The sequence below is a fragment of the Ochotona princeps genome, chromosome 4, assembly GCF_030435755.1.
Source record: "Ochotona princeps isolate mOchPri1 chromosome 4, mOchPri1.hap1, whole genome shotgun sequence".
NCBI classification, from domain to species: domain Eukaryota; kingdom Metazoa; phylum Chordata; class Mammalia; order Lagomorpha; family Ochotonidae; genus Ochotona; species Ochotona princeps.
Window position 1 is genome coordinate 15466363 of NC_080835.1, and position 12047 is coordinate 15478409.

A 12047-nucleotide genomic window follows, 5' to 3' on the forward strand; every position below is an offset into this window, starting at 1 on the left:
CTTCCATCTGCTGGCTCATTCCCGAAGTGGCCACAACCGCCAGGACTAAGCTGAGCTGAAGCCAGGAGACAGTGGCATCTTCTGCATCTCCCACATGGGTGCAGGGTCCCAAGGACTTGGTCCGTCTTCTGCTGCTTGCCCAGGCCACAAGCAGGGAGCTGGATAGAAAGTAGAACAGCTGGGATTAGAAACATTGCCCATGTTGGATCCCAATACATGCAAGTCAAGGGTTTAACCCCTAAGCTATAGTGCCAGACCCTTATTAATGTTTTTATTTTGTGATAAAATTTGCTGTCCTTAGAAAATGTGGCAGATGAGGGGAACCTAATTTTGTTTCCTTTTCTCTGGAACTTTAGTGGAGAAGTTAAAAAGAGAGCTGGTCACTTGGGGACGGAAGATCTTCCTCTCTGTCTCTCCTCCTCTGTGTATATCTGGCTGTAATAAAATGAATAAATCTTTAAAAAAAAGAAAGAGAGAGCTGGAAAAATACTCTTTGTCCTGGCATCATGGCTCAGTGGCTACATCCTTACCTTGCAAGCCCCAAGATCTCATGTGGGTACTGGTTTTCTCACAGCTGCTTCACTTCCTTTCTAGCTCCTTGCTGATTACCTCAGAAAGTGGTGCAGGATGGCCCAAAGCCTTAGGCCCCTGCATCTGTGTGGGAGGTCTGGGAGAAGCTCCTGGCTTCTGGCTTTGGATTAGCTCAGCTCCGGTTGTTGTGGCCACTTGGAGAGTAAAGCAGCAGATGGAAGATCTTTCTTTCTGTCTCTCCTTCTCTCTGTAAATCTGATGCCTTTCTGATAAAAATAAATAAATTTAAAAAAAGGGGGGAAATGCCCCAAATAGTCATTGTGCACTTGCTTTTAGTTGGGTGATGGAGTGGAGTTCTTCAGAGAACCATACCTCATTCACCCGAGATAGAGAATGTGGAACTAATAGTCTTACCTACTTTCTTGTAGCCCTTGAACCTTTGTGCTCTATTTAACCATATAAAGATTGTAAAAAAAAAAAAAAAAAAAAAAAAAAGAACCATAGGTCATGATCATGACCTGTCTCAGTTGATTACTGTTGTTTGGTTTAGCGGCTACTCAGATAAGGTGTGGCCAGTGCTGTGGAAGCAGCGCAGCAGAGTGGGCAGCAGGTGTTGTGTGGTCTTTATTTTTAATGTAGGCTTATCCATTTTATTAGTAGTCAAAGTTCTTTCCATTAAGGGAATAATAGCTGAATAACTGCATTAAAGATTGATCTTTCCTTATCCTTTTTTTAAAGATGCATTTGTTTGCTTAATTTGAAAGGCATACTGAGATAAAATGAAAGATCTTTCAATAACTGGTTCACTCTCCAAATGCCTTGACAGTCAGAGCCAGGAGCTCTGTGTTTCTCATGTGGGTGCCTGGAACCCAAGAACTTGACATATCTGATGCCTGCCAGATGCACTAGGAGGAAGCAGTTCAGAAGTAGAGGTGGGACTAAATCCCAGGCACCTTGATATGGAATTCTGGGCATCTCAAGTGGTGGTTTAACATGTTGGAGTACAATACTTGCTCCTGATCTCATCTTTAAATGCAAGAGTGAGGGGTTGAAACTTTGGCTTATTAGGCTAAGCTTCTGCCTGCAACATTGGCATCCCATATGGGTGGTGGTTTGAGTCTTGGTTATTACACTTCCTATCCAGCTCTCTGTGTATGCCCTGAGAAGGCAGTGCAGGATAGTTTCAGTCCTTGGGCCTCTGCACTGACGTGGGATACCTGGAAGAAGTTTCTGGCTCCTGGCCTCACAGATCAGCTCAGCTCAGCTGTCTCCATTGTAGTCTTTTGGGAAATGAACCAGCAGATGGAAGATCTCTCTCCTCTGTAAATCTGCCTCTTGGATAAAAATAAATAAGTCTTTAATAAAGAACCAAACAGGGGCCCAGCGCAGTGGCCTAACGACCAAAGTCCTAGCCTTGAAAGCAATGGGATCCCATATGGGTGCCAGTTCTAATCCTGGCAGCCCTGCTTCCCATCCAGCTCCCTGCTTGTGGCCTGGGAAAGCAATTGAGGATGGCTCAAAGCCTTGGGACCCTGCACTCACGTGGGAGACCTGGGGGAAGTTCCTGGCTCCTGGCTTTGAATTGGCACAGCACCAGCCTTTGCAGTGACTTGGGGAGTGAATCATTGGATGGAAGATCTTCCTCTCTGTCTCTCCTCCTCTCTGTATATCTGACTTTGCAATAAAAAAATAAATTTAAAAAAAGGATCAAATGAAAGTGAGTTATGGTGACTAGAAAAGTATGAATTATCTTTCCATAAAAAAACTCTAATAGAGGATCCTTTTTGAAAATTAGTGTCATTAAATAGGCAAAGAGTGCTTTTCCCTTTGAAGTAGAGTTGCATCTGCAGTGAGAGACTTCTCTGATTTCAGAATAGACATTCTTTGACATCATGCTCCATTCCTTAGATTTCCATAAAGACAACTTATAAGGACCTGAATGGCCTCATATTAGTTGCTTCCGGCTGTGGAGCTGTTACTTGCTCCTAAATTTTCTGCGCCTGGTGGGACAGTGGCTACTAAGCGTCATGAAGGTTATCCCAGAGAAGAATGCTGTCCGGATCCTCTGGGGACGAGAACGGGGCACTCGGGCCATGGGAGCTCAGCGGCTTCTGCAGGAACTGGTTGAAGATAAAACCCGTTGGATGAAATGGGAAGGCAAGGTAACAGTGTGGGGTTTTCTTGACCTTGGATTTCTGGGGCATAATGGTAGAATGAGCCTTAATGACAGAGTTGATATTATATGGAGAATTGATATATCTGACTTTGGGAATTGTTTTTAAATTTAAAAGAAGGTATGAGCTAGAAAGGATCTTTTTTCCTTTAGAGTCAGACACTTTTCTTGAACATAATTTAGATGAACTCTGTCAGTTTGTAGCTTGATGTTGACTCCAGTTTTTCAGTCTGTACTGTGAAACTAATCTAGAGTCATTCCTGTGCCTTTGAGATGAAGTGGCAAACCATGGTTTGCAAATCATGTTTTCTAACGAAGTTTTTTCTCTCCCTCCCAGAGAGTAGAGCTGCCCGATAGTCCACGTTCTACATTTTTACTGGCCTTCAGCCCAGACAGGTAACTAGTGCTTTTCCTCTTACGTATTTGGTTAAGCTTTTCCTCTAAGTCAATCCGTAAAGGTTCACTGAAGCACTGTCTGCATGATTAGAAAGCCAGCATGTTGAAAAGGGAAAGACAACTAGAAGTGCCTAGTTAACTAGAATACTGAGTCTAAGCAAAAGAAATTATTGGGGCCCAGCACGATAGCATAGTGGTTAAAGTCCTCACCTTGAACGTGCCATTTAGGCCCTGGATCTAATCCCCACAGCCCTGTTTCCCATCCAGTTTCCTGCTTGTGACCTAGGAAAGCAGTTGAGGACGGTCCAAAGCCTTGGGACCCTGTGCCTGCATGGTAGACCAGAAAGAGCTCTTGGCTCCTGGCTTCTGATTGGCTCAGTTCCAGCCATTGCGGCCACTTGGGGAGTGAATCATTGGACGGAAGATCTTCCTCTCTGTCTCTCCTCCTCTCTATATATCTGCCTTCCCAATAAAAATAAATAAATCTTTAAAAAAATGAAAAAAAAAAGAAATTATGAATCTCAAGGATCACTACTTGGAAAATTTCTCAATAAAAATAATCCCTTTACCATTGTGATCCTGGATAGTAGTTTTCTCATACTAAAACATATCCCGTGTAGCTGGTATGAGTCATTTGGGGAGAGCGGGGAGAAAGCTCTCAAAGATCACAATATTTCTGTTGTTTGTAGATCTGCTGCCTGTGCACAAGGCTTACTATCCCCCATACTTAATATCCATTTCCTGTGGTGGCCAAAGCTGCTAAAGTTTGTCACTTTGGACATACTTCTCAATTCACTCCCTCCCTTTGATTTCGTAGGACTCTCTTGGCCTCTACTCATGTGAACCATAATATCTACATTACGGAAGTGAAGACTGGCAAATGTGTTCATTCTCTGATCGGGCATCGCCGTACTCCATGGTGTGTCACGTTTCATCCCACCATCTCAGGCCTTATTGCTTCCGGCTGCCTTGATGGGGAGGTTAGGATTTGGGATTTACACGTAAGTATTTCCTTGGGCTACCATGTTCATTGGTCTTCTAAATGCGCAGGCTTGTTTGCTGTTGGCTTCTTGGTTCTAATTTTAGAGCCAAGATTGTCCTATACCCTGGTCATCAGAGCAAGGTGTTTTGTGGCTTGGTGATTGGATGACTGGATTGTGGGGCATTTGGGCTATTGCTACTGCCTCCTAGAGTCTGTCCCATACCAAGTTGTTTACTAAGCATCAGTTTTTGCAGTCTTGCAGAAACTAGAACCCTGTTTACGCTTGTTTGTTGATTACAGATGAATTGACAAACTGATCTGACAGTTACATTTGTCTGATAAATGACTTGTTACTCATTCATCATTGATATTCTACATGACTTTACAGAGGATATGTTTAAAGTAGGCACCACAAGTAGTTTTCTTTAAATCTCTTTTAAAAGTTGGGCTTCACACTCTCCTGGCAGCTTAAACCTGAGCATATTTGGGGTTGGTTCTTTCCCAGGGTGGCAGTGAAAGCTGGTTCACAGACAGCAACAATGCCATTGCTTCCCTGGCTTTCCATCCCACGGCTCAGCTCCTTCTGATTGCCACTGCCAATGAAATCCACTTCTGGGATTGGAGTCGACGGGAACCATTTGCAGTGGTGAAGACAGCTAGTGAGATGGAACGGGTCCGGTGAGTGCTTTGCCCCATCGAAAAGGTCTTGGACAGGATGGACCTGGCGGAACATTTATACGTACTGTTACTTGAGGAGGCAGGTGGCTATTGCTTTTTTGTGTATCTTGTTATCTCCTGCTTTCTCGTCAGCTGCCTAATCATCTAGGAAGCAGGTTTATTTATTTATTTTTGCGTTTCAGTTGTCCCCATTTACCACATCTTATATCTGTGTAGAGCAGGGTCATTAGAGTATTAGAATGAATACTAATTTTATTTATTTACTTGAAAGAGGGAGATAGAGAGTCAGCTCCCATTGGATTGTTCGTTCCTCCAGAGCCTGCAAAGAGTGGGCCTGAGGTGGGAGGCAGGAACTGAGTCCCGGTCTCTGGTGTTTATGGCAGGAACCCAGTCATAGAGCCATCACTGCTGCCTCCCAGGGTTTACTTAGTAGGAAGTTGGGATCAGGAAATGGAGCTGGGAACTGAACCCAGGTACCACAATGGGGGAGGTTGACATCTTGTTTTAAAAGATCTATTTATTTGAAAGACTGAGTTTCAGAGAGACAGAGATCTCCTATATATTGGCTTATGCCCTCAAATGGCCTCAGTGGTCAGGTCTGTAGGATTTCCCATGTGGATGGTAGGGATCCAAGTTCTTGGACTGTCTTCTTATCTTTATTATTATTATTTTTTTTTTCTAGGCTTATTTATTTGCAAGTCAGGGTTAGAGAGGAGAGACAGAGTGGTTTTATGTCTTCTGCATCTGCTGGGTCGACTCGCCAAATAGCTATGACAGCTAGACCTTGGCCAGGCCAAAGGCCAAGAGCCCAGAATTTCCCCCAGAGATCAGCAGGAACACAAGTACTTGAGCCATCATCTACTGTTTATCCAGGCTTAGTGAGGAGACTGAGCAGAAGTGGAGCAGCCAGAACTCAAACTAGTACCCATATGGGATGTTGGCATCACAGATGATGGCCTGACTTGTGCCACAACATCAGCTCTGGGATGTGGACATCTTCACTGCTAGACCAAATGCCGCTCAAATTATAATGTGTTCTTTAAATTTAAAAATATTCATTACTTTATTTGTTTAAGTGACAGAAATCTGTCCCTCACTGATTCAGTCCTCAAATGGTTGTAGTTGCCAGCGTTGAGCCAGGACAAAGCCAGGAGTCCAAAACTCAGTCCAGTTCTGCCATGTTGGTGGCTTGCATCCAATTAATTGAGACATTCGTTGCTGCCTTTTAAGGTATGCATTAGCGGGAAATTGAGAGTAGAGCCAGGACTTGAACCTAGGCACTCCCATAAGGGATGGAGGCATCCCTAGTAGTGTCTTAATCACTAGGCCATATGCTTTCCCTATCATAATCTTTTTTAGGTTCAAAGCTGTCTGCACTTAGGACCCTTCTTTGGGGATACCTGTAAGTGGTTTGGGTAGTATCTTAGATAGTTTAGTGGATAATTGCTTATCCTGGATTGTCTGTGCTTATCCAACTGGAAGGAAATACAAACACGTGTCTGTCAGATCTGCTTATGAATATTTATTTACCCTTCAAAAATCACAGCACATATTGTCTGAATTAAAATTGATGCATTGCTATCCTTTGGTCCTGTTGGAATTGGTTAGTCTCAGCTTTGTTACTGGATGCTGAGATTGTTCACTGTCACCAGACTTGAAACTGCTTGCGCTCATAGCTGCTTTGAGAGGGAGAAGAACCTGTGGCCACACAAGGGAGTGTTTTATGCTTCACCATTTGTTCTCAGAGAGGCTGAACAAATGTATGATCTGTGTAGTTGCTTCCTGGAATGGAAACCTCTTTTGTTTGTTTGTCTGTTTTTCTTTTTAAAAGATTTTATTTATTTATTTGTAAGGCCACATCTTCCTGGATGGCCACAAAAGCTGGGGCTGGGCCAGGCCAAAGCCAGAGCCTGGGACTCCACACAGGTCTCCCATGTGAGTGGCAGGAGCACAAGTGCTTGAGCCATCCTTCCAGGATGGGAGCCCATACTTTGCCAGGGTCCCAGATACACTAGGGAGGGAATCTGGATCAGAAATGAAGATACTGGGCCCGGCGGCGTGGCCTAGCGGCTGAAGTCCTCGCCTTGAAAGCCCCGGGATCCCATACAGGCGCTGGTTCTAATCCCAGCAGCTCCACTTCCCATCCAGCTCCCTGCCTGTGGCCTGGGAAAGCGGTCGAGGACGGCCCAAAGCTTTGGGACCCTGCACCCGCGTGGGAGACCTGGAAGAGGTTCCTGGTTCCCGGCTTCGGATCGGCGCACATTGGCCTGTTGCGGCTCACTTGGGGAGTGAAACATCGGATGGAAGATCTTCCTCTCTATCTCTCCTCCTTTCTGTATATCCAGCTTTCCAATAATAATAAAATCTTTAAAAAAAAAAAAAAAAAGAAATGAAGATGCCAAGACTTGAACTGGCACTCATAGAAATTGCCAACATTGCAAACAGCAACTTAACTCATTATACCACTGTACTGGGCCCTGGGTAGTTTTCAAGAGAAATGATTATTTTGGAAATACATATTCCTTTACTCTGGTAAGAAGTATTGAGCCTTATTATTTTAATCTCTTGAAAAATTTGAAAGTCTAATATGGAGTGGATACCCAAATAATCTCATAATTCTCAGTAACTATTGCCCTGAATTCCAGCATGTATTTCTTTTTCTCAGTCGACATAATCTCCTGTGTGTGTCTCTCTTTGATTTCAGTCTGGTGAGATTTGATCCACTCGGACACTACTTACTCACAGCAATTGTTAACCCCTCTAATCAGCAGGTGAGTTATCCTTTCAGTCCCAGCTTCATCTCAAGTCTGCAGTTATTTTCTAACCTCATGTTCTAATTCTGATTGTAATAGGTTTTAGTTCTGAATGTCCAAATCTTTCTTTCTAGTCAAGATTTTAATTTGCTGCTGGCTGTGTATTCCCAGTTCCAGCCCTAATCCTGACAGGAGAGGCAGGTGGGAAACCTTGGCATGATCACATCATTAGAAGTAACTCCTGCCTTCACCAGGCAGCGTTGGGCAGCATGTCATTCCTGTGCATCTGGCTGGTTGACATTTTGCTTCAGCTCACTACCTTCATGCCATGGAGGCACCTTTTAGAAGAGAGTCGGTTTACCAGCTATACTTGTTCGTTAACATTTCTAACTGGAACTGGAAGTGAATAGTTTGATACCCTGTGATGCTTCTGAATCTTAGCCAGTTAGTGCTCTGAGCCTCAGGGGTAGAGAATTGTCTATGAAAGTTTTGTTTCCTTGCATGATTGATTATCAGTAGTTAGTTTTTCTGATTTCTTGGCAATTCTGCTTAATGCCTTGCTGTGTCCCTGTCCCCTGCTGGTCCACATTTGTAGGGTGATGATGAGCCAGAAATCCCCATGGATGGAACAGAATTATCCCACTACCGTCAGCGTGCCCTCCTGCAGTCACAACCAGTTCGCCGGACGCCTCTCCTCCACAATTTCCTGCACATGCTGTCCTCTCGCTCTTCTGGCATCCAGGTGGGAGAGCAAAGTGCAGTGCAAGATCCTGCAACCCCCTCACCCCCACCGCCTCCCCCTCAGTCCTCCACGGAGCATCCCAGGACTTCCGCTTACATCCGGCTCCGCCAGCGGGTCAGTTACCCCACAGCTGAGTGTTGCCAGCACCTCGGGATCCTGTGCCTTTGCAGCCGCTGCTCTGGCACTCGAGTTCCTTCCCTCTTGCCACACCAGGACAGTGTCCCCCCTGCTTCTGCCAGGGCTACTACCCCTTCCTTTTCTTTTGTACAGACCGAGCCCTTCCACCCCCCGGAGCAGGCCTCGTCAGCGCAGCAGGACCAGGGCCTCCTGACCCGGCCGTCTGCCTTCAGTACAGTCCAGAGCAGCACTGCCGGCAACACGCTCCGCAACCTCAGTCTGGGTCCCACCCGGCGCTCTCTGGGAGGCCCTCTATCCAGCCACCCATCTAGGTACCACCGAGAACTAGCCCCTGGGCTGACTGGATCGGAGTGGACCCGGACAGTCCTCAGTCTGAACTCCCGCCCTGAGGCGGAGTCCATGCCACCGCCCAGGACCAGTGCCTCCTCGGTGAGTTTGCTGTCTGTGCTGAGACAGCAGGAAGGTGGCTCGCAGGCATCCGTGTACACTTCTGCCACGGAAGGGAGGGGCTTTCCAGCTGCAGGCTTGGCAGCGGAGTCTGATGGAGCGAGTGGCTCCAACCAGAACAACTCAGGCAGCATTCGTCACGAGCTTCAGTGTGATTTGCGACGCTTCTTTTTGGAGTATGACCGACTTCAGGAACTGGATCCGAACCTCGGGGGGGAGGCGCCCCAGAACCAGCAGGCCCAGGAGATGCTCAACAATAACATTGAATCCGAAAGGCCAGGCCCTTCCCACCAGCCCACCCCTCACAGCAGCGAGAACAACTCCAACCTGTCTCGTGGCCACCTGAATCGCTGCCGTGCTTGCCACAACCTCCTGACCTTCAACAACGATACCTTGCGCTGGGAAAGAACCACACCCAACTACTCCTCTGGGGAGGCCAATTCCTCGTGGCAGGTCCCCAGTACCTTTGAGGGTCTGCCGTCGAGTGGCAGCCAGTTGCCACCTCTCGAGCGGACTGAGGGCCAGACGCCCAGCTCCAGCAGGCTGGAGTTGAGTAGCTCTGCTAGTCCGCAGGAAGAGAGGACTGTGGGGGTGGCCTTTAACCAGGAGACAGGCCACTGGGAAAGAATTTACACCCAGTCCAGCAGATCTGGAACTGTATCACAGGAGGCCTTACATCAGGATATGCCTGAGGAAAGTTCTGAGGAAGATTCCCTCAGGAGGTAAGCTATTGCTTCTTATCTCTTCATGCACGCCTCATGTTTCTCCTTATCTCTTCCTTCAGTCCTATAGATGTGGCTGTATCTGGAGTGTTTGCGACCTGCGCGTCTGGTTCGGATCTCTCCATTTGCACCGTCTTGGAAAATTTTGCTCTGGTGGTAGAGATAGGAAAGAGCCTAGAAGTATGAGTCAGTTGGTTGTGTTAGATCTATTTCTGACTCAGCCCAGGACTCTGGGTTTAGCCTTGAGTGGAGACTGTACGTTAGGTTAGAGAGGTGTGAGGAGATGGCACCGTTGACTACTTCCGCTACCCCCAGTGTGTGGGTTTTATCTTTTTTTTTTGCCTTCTTGAGGGATTTTATGTGAAGGACTAGTTATTATGAGAGAAGAAGGACAAGTTATTGTGAGAGAAGAAAATGCCTGAGTGCCTAGGAGTAAGTGCTAAAAGAAAATCCTGCTTGGTACAAACTAGTGTATGGTAGCAGCTCTTTGTGTTGCTTTGGACAACTGTTTGCCTCTTAATCCTTGACGTATGGAACACTACAGCCTGAAAGAGCAAAGCAAACAACATGTATTTCTTTTTTTTTTAATTCATTTTTATTACAGCCAGATATACACAGAGGAGGAGAGACAGAGAGGAAGATCTTCCATCCAGTGTTTCACTCCCCAAGTGAGCCGCAACGGGCCGGTGTGCTGCGCCGATCCGAAGCCGGGAACCTGGAACCTCTTCCGGGTCTCCCACGCGGGTGCAGGGTCCCAAGGCTTTGGGCCGTCCTCGACCGCTTTCGCAGGCCACAGGCAGGGAGCTGGATGGGAAGTGGAGCTGCCGGGATTAGAACCGGCGCCCATATGGGATCCCGGGGCTTTCAAGGCGAGGACTTTAGCCGCTAGGCCACGCCGCCGGGCCCACAACATGTATTTCTATATAAAAAAAAGTCAGTTTAAGACATTTATGTATTTATTTATTTGAGAGACGGAAGGCTACTATCTGTTGATTTATTCCCCAAGTGCCCAGAGTGGCTTGCATTAAGCAGACCCTAACTGGGAACCCATATTGGTGACAAGAACAAAATCACTTGAACTGTCACTCTTGCCTCCATGGGTTTTCATTATCACAGAGCTGAAATCAGGAGTGTAGCTGTGTGTTGAACCTAGTTCCTCTGATATGTGACTTTTTTTTTTTAAAGATTTATTTTATTTTTATTGGAAAGTCAAATATACAGAGAGGAAGATCTTCTGTCCATTGATTCATTCCCCCAAGTGGCTGCAGTGGTCGGAACTGAACCAGTCTGAAGCAAGGAGCCCAGAGCTTTTTCCAGGTCTCTCACGTGGGTGCAGAGTCCCAAGGCTTTGGACCGTCCTCTACTACTTTCCCTGGCCACAAGCAGGGAACTGGTTGGGAAGCGGGGCCAGCAGGATTAGAACCCGTACCGATATGGGATCCTAGTGCGTTCAAGGCCAGGACTTTAGCTGCGAGGCTACTGTGCCGGGCCCGGGACATGGACATTTTAATCTCTAGACCAAATGCCTGCCCCAGAAGGTATCTCTTTTTTTTCTTAAGAGACACATGATTTTCAACAACACCTTCAGTGTTTGGTGAAAATTCTTAGAATGAACCTTCCAAGGGAACATTCACCTTGAGAAGAAGAAGTGTCTTTCAGGGAAAAAGCCGTGGGTGTACTCACTCACCCACTCTGCACCATGTATGACTCTGCACGCATCAAACTTGATTTATTAGGGCCTTCTTTTCATTTATAAAGGTCAAAACTAGCATAATCACAGACTCCTGGAATATACCAAGGGTATCCAAACTGCATGTTTTTCTGTATTATGTCCTCCATTTGAAGCAATGGGAATTTTATTGGTGTAAGTTTATTGCAAGGGTAGGAATATAGATTGTGCGCATGATTTCTTGTAATTTTGGAAGGATGCTTTTAGACAGTTCCCCTGTCAATTAGTATTATAATTACAGTTGACATAGTTGAATGTTTACAATTTTCCCGGCACTGTTCTAGGCACTATGGGGCATAGAAACAAAGAATAATGTATCTTCTTTTACACATTGGAGTAAAGTGTTAATGGAAGCAAGGCTTATTTACATAAAGTTTGTGTTAAAGTCAAAGAGAAAGCTCGAGAGAAATCTATTTTCCACTGGTTCATTTGTTACCAGCCAGAGCTGAACCATGCCAGGACCAAAGCCAGGAACTTCATTTTAGCATCTCTTGTAGGTAGCACTTGAGCTGCCTTCCATTTCTTTTTTCAGGTGCATTAGCAAGGAGCTGCTTTGGAAGTGGAGCAGCTGGGATACAAACAAGTTCCCATGTAGCACCTTTACCTGATACACCAGAGCAATGATACTCCAGAGCAATGATACTCCAGAACAGTGATGCCCAGGGAATGACTGTTTTTTAAAGTGGAACAACTTGCCAACAGATGAAAGATTATGTTGTATGAAGAACAGTAGATAGCTATTTAGGGCTTAGAGTG

General features: G+C 46.0%; 1 protein-coding gene across 8 annotated transcripts in view; it reads left to right on the plus strand.

Annotated features, from left to right (window-relative positions):
• Positions 1-12047, plus strand: part of AMBRA1 (autophagy and beclin 1 regulator 1) — a 220630-nt gene that overhangs the window by 40060 nt on the left and 168523 nt on the right. For 5 of the 8 annotated variants that reach the window (XM_058663099.1, XM_058663100.1, XM_058663098.1 and 2 more), the window contains 6 exons: positions 2440-2693; positions 3042-3100; positions 3918-4101; positions 4588-4760; positions 7465-7531; positions 8109-9562. In XM_058663099.1, the coding sequence (XP_058519082.1) occupies positions 2559-2693; positions 3042-3100; positions 3918-4101; positions 4588-4760; positions 7465-7531; positions 8109-9562 (2072 nt within the window). In that variant the 5' untranslated portion in view covers positions 2440-2558. The remainder of the gene's footprint in view (positions 1-2439; positions 2694-3041; positions 3101-3917; positions 4102-4587; positions 4761-7464; positions 7532-8108; positions 9563-12047) is intronic. The other 3 variants (XM_004585359.2, XM_004585360.2, XM_058663101.1) reach the window with 2 other exon arrangements.